This window comes from Chamaea fasciata, unplaced genomic scaffold, assembly GCF_029207755.1.
Source record: "Chamaea fasciata isolate MVZ Bird 193981 ecotype frontalis unplaced genomic scaffold, bChaFas1.0.hap1 SCAF_1, whole genome shotgun sequence".
Taxonomy (NCBI): Eukaryota; Metazoa; Chordata; class Aves; order Passeriformes; family Sylviidae; genus Chamaea; species Chamaea fasciata.
The window spans coordinates 145,382,397-145,397,479 of NW_027094086.1; the positions used below are offsets into that span (position 1 = coordinate 145,382,397).

The 15,083-nt window shown below is 39.4% G+C and overlaps 1 protein-coding gene across 6 annotated transcripts in view; it reads right to left on the minus strand.

Annotated features, from left to right (window-relative positions):
• The window catches only part of RBM33 (RNA binding motif protein 33), a 96,321-nt gene that overhangs the window by 16,396 nt on the left and 64,842 nt on the right, over nt 1-15,083 (minus strand). For 5 of the 6 annotated variants that reach the window (XM_066200892.1, XM_066200883.1, XM_066200874.1 and 2 more), the window contains exon 15: nt 11,655-12,290. In XM_066200892.1, the coding sequence (XP_066056989.1) occupies nt 11,655-12,290 (636 nt within the window). Of the gene's footprint in view, nt 1-6,977; nt 7,507-11,654; nt 12,291-15,083 lie in introns of those variants that run through there. The other variant, XM_066200901.1, reaches the window with a different exon arrangement.

A 15,083-nucleotide genomic window follows, 5' to 3' on the forward strand; every position in this document is an offset into this window, starting at 1 on the left:
GGGACCAAGTCTTCATGGAAAGTTTTGTATATAAAGCTTTGAGAGCAGCAATGAGTGAGAAATTATAAAGCTTTCGCTTCAGTTTGTCTTCAATTTGTATTCAAAAATACAAAAGCAAGAGCACTCCTGAAAACCCCAAACACATGCAAAAAACCTTACCAGCATTAAATCCTCCTCGTTTTAGTATTAGTTCTGATATCAGCATCACCATAAATTCTATGCCTTGATCAGATAATTTCACTTATTCAACCCTACAGCAGCTGGAAGATGATGAAACTAAAAGGAACAAAAAAATTCTAGGAGGAATTTAAATGCAATAATTGGGAATTAAAACCTAATCTCCGCTAAATGCCTGCTGTGAGAACCATAAATATTTGCAACCATTTCTTTCCAAACCAAAAAATTAGCCCAGCACATCGGAAGCACATCTGAGAGCAAAGCCCTCAGGTACAAAACACATCCAACATGCTCATTACTGAAATTTCAAAAGCAAACAATCATTTCACATAAAAGTCTAGGATGGCCATCAACCACCAAATATTTAACTACCAAGCTCAATTACCACCAAATAAAACTATATAAACTGAACACAGAACTGTAACAGAGTCAAAGGCATTAGCACACAACACTGGTTTGCACTGATGAAAAATCTGATGGGGTTTGCTCCCTGCTGGGGTCTCAAATGCTACCATTGGTCTTTGCTGCTACCATGATGCTTCTGCAAGAGTCTGAAAAGGTGGAACGCTCTGGACTTTTTAATGAATTGATCCGTTTCAGAAATAAGAAAACCTACACAAAACAATACAGAAAGGGGATGGAACAAGCTTTACTTGTTCCTGCAAAAAGAAGGAAAACGAAGGCAACGGGATTAACCCCTACTTTGACATTACTGCTCTGAACATTTACTGGTTTTTAGACGACTCGAAGAGGGGAAGCCGAGACAAAACTGCAGCACTGCTTCTCAAGAGAGGCTCGTGAGTCAGCGACACGGTGCTCCAGGCCTAACAGAGCTGAGCAAGTCAGCAAGACATCAGTTCCTGTTCCAGGCAGCCTGCCTTCAACTGAAGCTAAAACCTGGTGGTTTTCTTAATAAAAACCAAAAGTGACTGCTAAGTGACGTGTGCCAACAAGCAAAACAACACAGAAGACACATTTTAGCAGCAATTCCTTTTCCACTGGTTAAAGACAGGACAGTGAAAGGACACTGTTCAAGACAAAATGAAGAATGTAGTACCATGTAGCGGCAAACTACTCTCACCACCACCATCCTTCTTTAAACTTCTATGCAAGACAAGTGGCTTTTCCAGGTACAACAATGAAGAACCAAGTCAAGCAAAACACCTGAAGAGAGCTTTTTAACTTCTGAACTTAAAGCTACAAAACCTCAGAATGTTATTGACAGGTCACATGCTCATAAGACAACACTGGTATTTTGGAGGAAAGGACACAGCTGTTAAGAGAACTGTGCACATATGCTGACTCCTGATGTTCCCTCATGAGCTGTACAACGAACTGGCACCAAAACACACAGCAAATTACAGGCAAGCAGGTAAGTCCACTGAAATTGTACTGCAGTAGCTACCCCACATGACATCTAAATCACAGAAGCTAAACTGCTAACATCTCTTCTACTTAAAATGTCTCAGGTCTAGCTCATCTTAAACAAACTTTTGCTTTTCTTAAATAAAAATAACAACTTCTGTATTGTTATTTTTCATCAGCTTACATCACTGCCCTCCCCAGATGTAAATATGCAGCAACAGAAGGAGGTATTAAAATTTTAAGCCTTCCCATGTCAAAATACATTTTCTTTCCTAGAGTATTTTACAAAGCACAGGGCTGCACTGAATTGTTCAGAAATACATCTATTCATCATCATGGCCTGTCTCACATAAATTGATGTACAAAATGCTGACCCTGGGTAGAATGCCTTAGTCGACCACAGAGACCTGGGACTGACTGATACAAGCTCAGATTTTGTATTTCAAATTTCCTCTAAAGTCCTGTGCAGAAAATGAATTTCTACTTTTTGTCTGCAAATCAATGAAGGAAGAATGTTTTCCTCTTATTGCCCACTCCTTAATTTCTAGATTATAAATCATCACGAGTTTTGAGCACCAGATTTCCAAGTTTTACAAAGGGTCTGCCTTCCTAAGATCTAACCAGCAAAGAGTTCTCTTAAAAGAAACTTTTCTATTTTTCAATTAAAGCTGGAGTAATGAAAATGCCTTTTTTAAGTTTCAGGAGTTCTCTTTGGGGGTAAGTATAAAAAATATCTTTCAAATTCAAGTACTGAAAGATTGTGAGCAGTGCCAAAGCAAGTTAACTTCAAATAGTGCGTGTATATAAACAAAGCTCAAAAGATTGAGGTAAAAGGATTTGATATTCACATGGTGAATGTTTTTCAAACCTCTGCTCTGGAAGAATCTGCAGTTTAACCTGAAACTTGACTGACAAAAAGAACTGATGCCATTCAACGGCCATGACTTTTAGAACCAATTCACTGATACCTATCAAGGCTGTTTTTCATCAGCCTCTCACTATACAGATCTATGTATAGTCAGTCTTGTGTTTTGAGCAACACAGAATTCTGTCAAATATGAAATCACAAATCCTAAAAGCAGAATTTTATGAAGGACTGCTTGAATTTGGCAAGCTGAAGCCCCCTGTCATAATCATTATGACAGTTTTATGATGAAGTTTATTTGCCACCAACATTAGCAGGACAAATTTATTTATAACAAATGCCTTAAAATGTACTGATAAAAATGCCTATTGATACTGTCAGAGCTGCTTGCAATTTGACAGATCAAATCTTATTTTCATTCTTAAACCCCATGAAGGAATGGTATCACCAACTTGCATTCTGTAGTGAGCAAATTGATTAATCCCCCTCTATAGAAATCTCAACTCTTGATTACACCTATCAGACGTTAAGCAGCATTATTCTAGAGTGACAACACTTGACAAATTCCCAAACCATTTTTCTCAGCCTTTGTGGCCCTGCTAGCTTGTATTAACCCTGATGAAAAATTAATTTTCCTTATCTTCTGCTAAACCCCAAAATCCAAATCCGCCAAACTGGCAACTCTTTCTGTAAAGGTATTATGAAAACCTCTAAAAGATTAATTGCATGTCTTCAGGTGACATTAAATTAATTTCTGTACTCGTGACAGACATTTGATACTCCGTACTGAGAGGACAGATAACATTGTCAGGATACACAGAAGGACAGTGGTGCAGTGTCCCAGGGCAGCCTCTTATGAATTCTCCTTTCGATAAGGCCATACTTCACTGTCATTGGCACTGTTAGTGATCTTGCAGCCCACAGACCTCACTGCACAGGTTTCTATTAACCACCACAATGCTGTGTCTATCCATGTAATCTTTGTAAAGCTAATTCAAAATTGCTTTATCCAATAGCAAAGGGATGCGCATGCCGGATAAGGCACTTAAAGGGAATAAATAAACTCTGGTCAATTTGTGTAAAAATAACATGGGGAAGCAAAACGTTGTCAGCTTTTCTGAGATGCATTACAACTCAAATTCTTTGTAGCACGATGAAGACTTAAATCTTCTAGGGAAATCTCAGTCCAAAATTGTACTGTGATTGATTTCTTGTAAGAAAGGAGAAACCCTTCACCTCTTACCAGTTTAAGTCAATATTTCTAGAAATTAGCACCTTTAAAGTATCACAGTAGTTGGGGGAGGAAAATATTCTTTTGGTTATTAAATTCATCTTTACTTTCAGGACAAGAGAAATGACTATTTGTTCATGAGCTATATAGGTTTTCATAGGTGAACTTGTATTTTACTGATGCTGCAACTGACTGCGGTAAACCAGACAGACATCTACCAAGACAGGTGTGAACCCACACATAACAAAGAGAAAGAAATGCAAAGCAACAACCACACAGAACAGCAGCGACCTTCATCTAATATACACAAGTATTTTTTTACTACAATTATCAGGAACACGTATTAAAAAGCAAACCCCTAATAATGAGTTACTTCACTTTGACTGGTGCTCCAAACGCTTTACCACTTTGATACAGCTGGCTGACAGACTGGGGACCTGGGAATAGGAAGCCTAATCACTTGCCAAATATCCCACAACCGAGTGACATGACCAAGCACTGTTTCTGAACAGTTGAAGATCTGTTTTCAATCTGTCAAACGCCAATGAGAAACACCTGGAGACCTTTTTTTCTTTTCCCAGGCCTTCCAGGACCTTTAAAAGGTTCTTTTTTTTTTTTTTTTTTTTTAAAGAATAGCAGTAGTTAAGAAAACTGCTCTCCCACCAGGCTTGAAAATGGCACTCTATCAACAGACAACTCATCATTAACAACTAGTTTAAGACATATTAATGGGCTAGTTTTGACTCAAGAGTACACACAGCAATAAGCTACATCAAACTACAAAAGTGGTGAAAGAGACAGATCATTCCCAGTTCACACCAGAGAAAAAAGACACTTCTGACACTGGTCAGTCACTCAGGGGTTATTTTTCCTAGCCTGAAATTGTTAGGCCAAACTTAACCCAAGCAAAAGCACCCAGACTAAGCAATAAATAAATAAAATGCAGAAATAGTTCCCTTCCTGTGATAAAAAGACACTGCTACACTGCTTCAGTGAGCCATGATGCGATGAGTATCTTCTGTGCCTAATGGTATATGAAAAGTCAGAATAGCAAGAAGAAAATGTCTTGCAGAAAAAGCAGCTAATTCCATTTAATCCCATCTACTAACACAATTCTTAACTGAAGTATCTCCTCATCCGCCTGAAAGGAGAACTCAGGCATGGAGAAGGACTGGCCAAGGAGAGTCCCAGCCATACCCATGGTGCATGAAGTTTCACTGGGAGTGAAAGCACAGCTTGAATCACGCTGAATCAGTGTTGAATCACAACTACATGGTTTTTAGTTAAACCACCCACCCGCTCATTATGAAAAAAATAATAAAAACTGTATGTCAAACCTACAGCAAAATCAAGGTTCTGGAATGGACATGTCTAATACTCTCAAAAATACCTTCATTTTTATGTGTCCTCTGTAAGATATGTAATATAGATAAACAATGTTTTAAGCCAAGTTTTCTGGTTCTGTTTTCAGCTGCCAGTCTGAGAGGTTTTTGTACAGGGAATTTTAGCAAAGACTGGACATACAGATAAAGACCAACAGCCTGTTGGGAAATATCAGCGATACAAACTTGTGATGGCCCAAAGCTCCTGGAGGAGCAATTCCCAGCTGGACACCAGCTACGGCATAGAAAGCCAGCACTGGGTATAAGAAACCTGCACAGCACAACTCCCCTTCCTTTGCTCTGTCTGACCTTTCTAGCTCAAGTTCCTTGAAGCTTAAAACTACTGGCAAGTCAAATTCCACTTGTGTCCTTCCTGAAGCTCCTGGTAAGTCTTAATAAAGACAACCCCCACTCCCTCCCACCCCAAACACTCCCAACTCAAAAGCCAAACCTCTGCACTAAAGGCCTCTTTCCAAGTGGTCCAACTTTTCAACAGAGGCATGTGACTTCTCAAAATATTAAACTGTACAACTTCTGCAAGCTTGCCTCCCAAGTTAAGAGACTGCATTTTCATATGAAATCTGACTCTTTTTCTTTGTAAAGCACTTTAGTGGTGTCACAGCTGTCTTTATCAGGAAACTGGGCTCCAAGATACTCTGTTACACCAACATCCTACAGATATGAATTCTGCACTGTAACATTCACTGTGGCAGAGAAACTCCTTTGAGACTTAAGAGTGACAAGCAACAAACGCTCTGCTTTCTGGGCGTCCAGGAGCAAGCTGCACTCTTCTTCAACACACTAGTTAAAAGTCTCCTGAGGAAAAGAACAGGAGGACAGTCTGCATCAGAAAATACTTTACTGCACTTTAGATCCAAGTTACCCATAGCAAAGTCAGATTCAATTTAGGTAAATCTCTCTTCCCCCTTTCACACATTTTATGAGAAGCCCATAAAATGTATTATCTGTGTCTGGTTTGGCTGTCACCTTAATTCTCATTTGCTAAGTGTGCCCACACATGGCCCTTTATTTCCTTTTCCCAGTAATCAAATATGCCCTAAAGAGTACAGCACAGCCCACCTCCTGACCCCAATCCATGAAACAGTCTGTCTCTATAGGGACCTTCTCACTGGAGGTCTGGGAGGACACCATTTATTACTCATTTTTGAATGTTCCTACCATGGGCATGGACACCTTCCACTATCCCAGGTTGCTCAAAGCCCCATCCAATCCGGCCTTCAACACTTCAGGATGGGGTATCCACAGCTTCTCTGGGTACCCTGTTCCAGTTCCTCACCACGCTCACAGGAAAAAATTTCTTCCTAATATCAAATATAAATCTACCCTTCCTCAGTGTGAAGACATTCCCCTTGTCCTTTCACTCCATGCCCTTGTAAAAAGTTCCTCTTTAGCTCTCTTGTAGCCCCTTAAGAAAAGTTCTATAAGGTCTCCTTGGAGTCTTCTCTTCTCCAGGCAGAACAGCCCCAAATTTTTCAGCCTGTCTTCAGAGGGGAGGTGCTCCAGTCCCCTTACCAATTTTGTGGCCTCCTCTGGACACATTTCAACAGTTTCTTACAATTAAGAAAAATAATGTCCATTTGTGAAATATTTCCAGAGCGAAATCTTGCAGGTTATGGCAGGCAGAGTCCTTCTTCAACAGCATTTACATTAATGCTGCTTCAGAGGTCTTGCCCATTTTGCCATGGTACCTGGGCATTCAGATATGGCTCCTGCAGCTCCCTCAGCCTAGGAGGGCACTATCCATGCCTCCTTCCAACAGCGGGATACAAATAAACACCAAAGCCATTCTCCCGTTTCTTAAAAAGTTACAGGACCGTACAGGGCAAGAGTTTCTTTGTCAAGGGCTGGGGAAAGGGCTCCCTCATGAACTTCCCACACAAATGGCACAATTCTTAGTGTTTGCAATTCCTGACATATTCAGATGAAAGGCACTAAAGAGCTTTCAAGTAAAACATTTTTAATTAAACTTGAATATACACATACAAGTATAAACAAGTACAAACATTAAGCAAAGTTGGTTGATAAAATTATCAAACCAGAATCATCTCAATCAGTATCTTTTTTCCATATTCAGAATTCCATGTTCATCTCACACTTCCCAGTTGCTTGAAATAGGAACGAAGTTGTCCATCTTCCATTTCCATCTTGTTTTTGCAATCCAAAGACTCTTTTTGTGACAGGCTTTTCCAACGTAAGAACTTGCCAGCTCTTTTTTTCAAGCTTTTCATATGAAACATTTCAGGTTTTCAGGAATTAGGATCACTTGTAAGATACTGCTTGTAACGTAACAGGGAACACCAAGATTTTTATGTAATTTTATCTATATATGTATTTATGAAAAAACCCTCATTGTGCAGCCTTCCAGAGACAAAGATTGGTGTATTCTTGTTGCAGTATAAGAACCAGCATTTTCAGGCCTTTGGGACAGACACACAGCTCTCTGAGCATGGCAGGACATTTTCTGGCTAAGAGAGAAATCATCCAACAACAACATAAGATGACAATGATACAGAGATTTTAAGATATTGCAATTTACCACAGAACCTCCAATTAAATCGAAAACATATTCAGCACATATTTCATATGATCTTAAGATATCCAAGGTTATAGCTGGTACAAACCTGTTCTTCCAGGACTAAAAACAACTCTGAATATATTGACTTAAGGAATTCAATTGCATTTGGTACTAGAAGTCTTAAGAGACAGATTGATGACAGAGAGCCCAAAGAGCACCACAGACAGCCAAGGTGTTAGAAAACATGACTCATCAAGAGAGAATGAAAGATATTAGAGCTCAGAAACAGTTAAGGTATCTTTAAAAAGAGAGACAGGCACAAGGAGAGAGAAATTCTTCCCCGTCTTTCTTCAAGTATAACACAAATAGTCAGAAAATCAAAATTACAGCAAGAAAATGTGATTTGAGCACTAAGAAAATTCTCCTAAATACACACATTTGATACTGGAATAGATGAGCTGGGAAATCTGCAATCATGAGATCTCAGAAAACGGCTGGACAAATGTGTCAGGGATACTATAGAGTTCATCCCCCCCTTCAAGATAGATCAGTTCAACAGTCTTTTCACCCTTATTTTCTATAATTTTATGATCATATTTTAAAGTGATTTATCAGGGTGTTTCTTTCCTACACTCTCATTGACTTTATACTTACAAGTAACTTTAGGATTACCTCAGGCTCCTTAGAAAGCCTGGCAAGTCTCAGATGCTTTATTAGTAAAATTTACAAATAGGAATACTCAGTGAATACACTGCGCTTTTGTATCTGCAAAGGACAGCTCTGAAGAAATGCCACAAAAACAAAGCATACTGGATCCATCGAAAGGTATCTGGTTCTCCTTGGAAAAAATACAACCAAGAACAAAACCAAAAAAAGCAACAAAAAGACCTGCCAAAATCCCCCAAAACCAACCCCCTTCCCCCAAAAAAACTCAATCCAAAACCAAACCAGCAACAAAAAAATTCCAAGTCCATGCGCTAAACATTGTATAATTTTCCAGGAACATAACATTTAAAGGAGTAATTAAAATGGAAGACTATTCACTTTACTGCCATTCCTGCATAAATTGTACGTATATTAGAAAGGGATGGGCAAATCAGTATTGGGGGGAAGGTGAAGGGTGGGATTTATTTAAAAAATAAAAAACCATCAACAGACAAAATCATTATTGAGAGTACCTAACACGTCACCTTGATACACAGACTTAGTCTGACATACTGGATATGCTGAATCATTTTCTACTTTCAGTTTCCTGAAGAAGTCATAAATTAAGGCATCTTATGCATCAGGAAAACTGAACAAGTTAAAATATTGTTGGAATTTACATGGTAATTCTTGAAATTCCAGAAATAAAATCTTCTCACAAAAGAATATTGTGGAAACAGATGAAAGACCATCTTATCTTTTAAGGACCCAAGGGGTATTTCATCCTGCAGGTCAGAGATCTTCAGGAGCACTGCTGTGCCCAGCCACACAGACAAAAGCTCAGCCTGGTAAAGACACCATCCTCAGGAAAAGAAGCCATTCTCTTCTGACAGTATCTGTACTCCACAGTTCTCACCAACACACCACACTGCTTAACTGTTACACAACAAACACCATCAGCAACACCAAACCATTGAATCCTGGTTCAACAGCAGGCCCTACTGAATTAATAACAGTCCTTGTTACCAGCTTCTGGTTTAGGCCAGCTTGCCTAGACAGAGTTAGTACAGCTCCGGGCTCCAGCAGCTCCTGCAGCTGAGAGCTCCCCAATGGTGCTGTGCACAGCTGCAACAGCAGAGACTTGCCAGGTCTTTACTTGAACCCAGTGAGCTTCAAAATGGAACCTGCATTCTGTCTAATCATGAGCCACCTCATTTGTACTAATGTATTCAAAACACCTCTGCACAAGAGAGTCCAAGAAAGGAAAAGAGTACAAGGAATTAGACAGAGAGCAAGGGCAGGGATGCTTAGCTGCAGGATGGAGCCAGTGCATAAAGGTAAGAGATACCAGCAACTCTTTGCCAAAGACAAGGAGTAAAAGGAAGCAATATTACATGCTAAAGAGAATGGCTAGGGGAAATGAGATTTGGCTTTTGCTTCATATTTAATGCTCAGGCAAAAGTTGTGAAAATAAATAAAGCATGTGGCAGGACTAAAGCAGTGGAAACTAAGTATAATCTCCAATCATGATAGTATTCAGAGCCCAAGCACCTTTTAACTCTTCTTTTAAATCCTGTCAGAAATGGACTAGAATATTGTCTGCCCTGCTGCTCAACATTTACTTTTTTCCTTGTGTCGTCAAAGAAATGAAGTCACAGATTCAGCTTGCCACTAACTGATTAATAATTACTCAACTATCTTGATCAGTGTTAACAGCTAATTGCAATGCTTGCTTTCACTCTCCCACAGCTGGAAGGAAACTTTAAAAGTCCATGGCAACATGGAAACAGTGACAAAGACTACATGTAAAGAACCTGCTACACCTTGCTGAAACCTCAGTATCTGAAAGTTACCGAGGACAGAGTAAATCTGCTTCTGTACACAATGAAAGAGGAGTTACACATGCATTTAATTAAGCTAATTGCTCTTGCTTACCATGAGACTTTTCTGAAACAAATCATTCATGGTCTTCTGAAATAGGGCACTGTGATAAAAATTATTTCATTGTGAATGCTGCTGTGGGCACTGATAATTATTTGTTACAAGGAGCTGTATACAGTTGTGACTGGCATTGTTTTGTTTCACCACATAATAAAAGAAGTTGTGCATGACTGCTTTATTCAATTATGCATGAAGCACAAACCTGTCATACCTCTTGCAGGCCACTGGGATTCCTGCAGACACACTTATATATAAATATTTTTAGCTCAACAGAATTAATTTCTTACAGCTTCCTGCACTTTATTCTTCTGTACTTAAGTTACCATGTCTGAGGAATTAAAACTGACAACAACCTGAAGTGCAGGATGTCTATGTAGTGAATAATGCCCTGTATGTTAATATTTGGAAAGACCATACAGACATTATGCAATTCACAGTTCTGAGTGTAATTAAGTTTTATGAGCTGTAGAAAAACATTAATAAAAAGTAGTTAAGACTTTGGCATTTCAACTTCCCATTTCTACAGAGTAAAGCCTAGCCTCCAAGGCCTTGTTCAGTCCCTGTTACACACTGATTTGTTTTCCCTATAAAATTCTTCAAATAATTTGAAAGCATTCTTCCAGAAAAAACACCTCCAATGTGCTGCTACATCACATCATTCTTTCCTCCTCAGCATAAACTCAAGGACAGACTTCAAACACTGACAACATGATCTCTATGTTCCTTCATCTTAGTTTCTTTAGAGCCCTAACAAATTAACTTGTCTTTTCATTATGACAGAAGAAATTTGGTCGAGAGACTTTCTCACCAAAACCTTGAATTTTAAATTGGCACACTGTCCTCAAGACCATCATTGTGAGTCCTCCACACCAGTGCTCAAGGGACACACTGCAGATAAAAGACCCCTCATCAAGAGATAAGGAAATCTCATTTAGATGCAGACGTCAAATGGTAACATTTTAAACCCAGCCTCTAACAAAAAACACCCCTCGCAAACATACTGCTTAAATTAGTTTCATAGCTTGCTTCCCAAGAAAATAAAAACCATCTTCCTCTGAGTAGAAACCATACTAATACCAACATCTGCACACAACTAAATTAGGTGGCCTCACTTACCGAAGAAGCAGGTCATTTTAAACCAAACCTTAACTAAAATACAGTCACCTAAACTATTTTCTCTGAACAATTACCAGACCTATCAGCCTTAAGGAAAAGGAGTTCAGTTGAGAGGTCTTTCAGATTTCAGACTCCAAGTAACAACTTAAGGGAGTATTTCAAAATGATTTCATTGGTAACTGCCTGGCAGTAAAGCATTACAGGAAACACTAATTGTTTAATAACTGCTAATAAACTACAGTTCTGAAAATATAATATATAGATTATCAGGTACACTAAACCTGTTACTTCCCTCACCAGCTCAGGCCCATATTTTATTTTGGGATTACACAGAGTCAAACACACAGAAACAAACCACGAGGAGACACACAGATGAGATGAGCCTTGTAAACTTACCCCTCCTGACAACTTAATCACCCTGACTTTGCTGCCGACATGGGGCCCATCACTAGCACTGTTTGTCCGCTGCATGACAGTCCTTTTCACCCCTGGCTTCTGCTCCTGGGGCCTGGCGGGGACGGAGGCCACTCGAGCCGCCTGTGGCGTGGGCAGTGCTGCCGCGGCAGGTTTGCTCTGTAACACTTTCTGGGGCGTCTGAGGCTGACCGGCAGGAACTGTTCTAGTCTGCCTCAGCTGCTTCACTGGCTTCAGCTGCTGTCCTTGGTACTGCCCGTCCGCGGCACCCTGGGGGAAATCTGAGGGTTTGGGGTGGATGTTTGCGACTACCGGGTCTTGCTTTCTAACAAGGAGTCTGTTTTTCACGTTGTGCCGGGTCTGCAAGCCCGAGTGGGGTATGTAGGGGCTGCCATTGGTGGGGAACTCGGAGGAGTCCTCCTCGTGCTGCATGTAGGACTGCTGGGAGCAAGGCTGCTGCTGCTGCTGCTGTGCAAGTCTCTCCAGCAACTCTCTCTTCCTGGCCCCAGCCTGCTGCTGCCGTCTCAGCTCCTTCTGCTTCAGGATCTCCTCTCTCAGGCGCTTCTGCTCTTCTATCTTCAAGCGATACAACCGAGTTTCTTCATCTTCGTCTGGATACTACAAAGGAAGAAACAAAAGAATTTATAAAATTCTAAACAGATGCCCAGCTTGGTCAAAACAACATAATATTGTTTCATATGTTGTAAAGCTGTAACTTGGAAGAGCTTTTTAAATTTTCCCTGATACCAAAGCAAGGCTATTATTAGTGGAGTGCAACTGCTGCTAAGGTTTATTTGCTATTCATTACAGACAAACAGCTCAAACCTGGTTTAGGACTTGGATATACTGCTTCCTAGACAGAAAAGCTTTAATACCGCTTGAGAAATCCGATCAGAATACTAAAAAAAATAATAATAAAAAAAGTTTTACAAATTGGAACTAATTTAAAAGTTTCCAAAACCAATTAAACTATTAATATAATTCAAGATATCAAAATATGTTTCAAATAGAAGGTAACAATACAGAGGCAACCCACTGTCACACAGGTTTTATCTTGCTCTTTTCTGACAAAGTAACAAAAGGTAGGGTGGTAAATGACCTGAAAGGCCCTGATTAGAACTATTGATTTTTCTCACAGAATTTTAAGCCTGATCTCAAACTCATTTGTCACACAATAATTGGTTATAATGAACAGCACAAGTCAATCTCTCTGACCTTGAACTCGTGCACTCTCTTCAGAATCAAAATGTTGCCAAATGCAGTGCTGGAATATTAATGGTATACAGAGAATGCCTTTAATATTCCAGCCCTGGGCCCCTCTGCACGTACTACACACCCTCAAATAACCTTTCTAAAGATTCTTCAACTCTGGCAGAACAGGTTCTTATGAAAAGCAGTATAAAAATGGACAGGAGTCAAGGAAATGCAGACTCTCATCATCCTGGAAAAGAAATCAAATGGCTCTTGCAATAAAATCACATTTTTCAAAATTAGGAAGCATATTTTTTTTATCATTTCTCTCTTTTTAACCATTTGAAATATTAAGTTAGACTTAGAGAGAATGCTTACAAATGGTAATGAGCACAACATTCTACTCAAGATGTATTAATCACTAACAAAAGCCTCTCCAGGTAATGATACTTTGCATGCTGGTAAATGAATGCATGAAGAGTATTAAAATACTTCTCAAAAATTGGGAATGTGTGATGAACCTTTATGTACCTAGCAACAACTGTGTGCAAACTCTTCTCAACACAACTGCCAATTTTTGAATATGCGACCCAAATGTGTGACTTGAATGTCTTTCTTTAATATTCAAGTGCTTTTAATCCTAGTGCACCCTAGAATCCTCTCCAACCCAAAAAAACCCCCAGCAGAACAGATCCAGCCATAATGTTGGTTCATGGATGTGAAAGCCCAGCAGAGTCAGATTTGCACTCACAGCATTCAGATGCACAAATCACAAATGTCTGTTCCCTTCAGCTGTAGCTGCTTCTTTCCTAAGCAGGTATATTCACAGGGGTTACTATCAAAGTTACCAAAAACCAGCTCACTGTCTCAAATTAAAAGTCCAATTACAAGCATCTAATTAGCAATCTAATTAGAAGCCTAAACCATGGCTAAAGAAGACTAACCAAATTGCACTTTTACAATTTGTATTTGTTTTTGAAGTACGGGTTGTAGTTCAGGGATGAAGTCTAACACAGTTCTTTGTATAAGAATGCAACATCGACCCAGAAATTCTTATCTTTATCCATATTCTGTGGAACATCATGGTGGTGATTAATAATCACTGTGACAACTAAATTAGAGGTCTGTGTTGATAGATGGTATAAAAACATACTTCTACAGGAGGAAACCCAAATATTTTACCTTGTATTATAACAACTGGAGATGCTGGAATGTAAGAAAAAAAAGAATAGAATATGACCCTTATGAAATACAGGGGAAAAAACCCTTAAAAAGACCTTAAAAAAAAACCTGAAAAGACCCTTAAGAATAGTTTGTAAAGGACAAGAAAACACTTAAGCTCCAGCTAGGAGCATGTGCTGTTATGCAGATCCTGATGGAATTAATAAAATTTTCAGTCATTTTCAGAGACACTAAGTATCACAATTACTACAATTGTTCAGAGGGAAAACCTGTTTCACTTACTGAATTAGTTTATTCACCTGCTTTGGTTTAGATCACCATATTCTACAAATTATCTAAACAAGCCTGATGGCATCAGCCAATACCAAGTTATTTTGGAGGTAGCCCTGTAATTTTTTTTTTCCATTATGTTCAATTGGAACACTGTAGCACTAGTCTTCAGAAGATCACCGCTTCTACCAGTGCCCTTTATTATGAGGGATTTGCCTGCTCATTTTATCACCTAACAAATTCTGAAGGCCTTGGGAAATGTAGATCACGACGTGGCAGGCTCAGAACACCAACTCAAAGGTTACATATAGCAGCACAGAGATGTGTGTTTTGCAGCACACTCAAATGAGTCCTGCCAGCAGAAAAGGAATGAACATCCCAGGGGGACTCTGACTAATACATCCCTGCAACAGCCCTCGGACAGATACACTGATTCCAACTATGCCAGAATTAAACACAGAAAGATGACTGACAAACTCTATTACCAACACAAATGCAGCTTGGGGAATGCTCAGTAGAATATTTAGGCAATTTGAACGCAAATATAATCCAAACCCTTCCTTTCTGGAACTTGACTCAGGAAATTAGTAATGATCCTAGGAAGTCACTCTCTTCTTAAAGGTTAAAATCAAGCGTCAAGAGCCCTGAGGTTACATGACAACTGCAGATCAGTCTGTTAACAGGCTGAAGGAAGACCTAAATCCTTCAAAAGCAAGTTAATACTACTGTTAAATTCTAAACAAAATACCCTTGCAGCTAGAAGAAGAT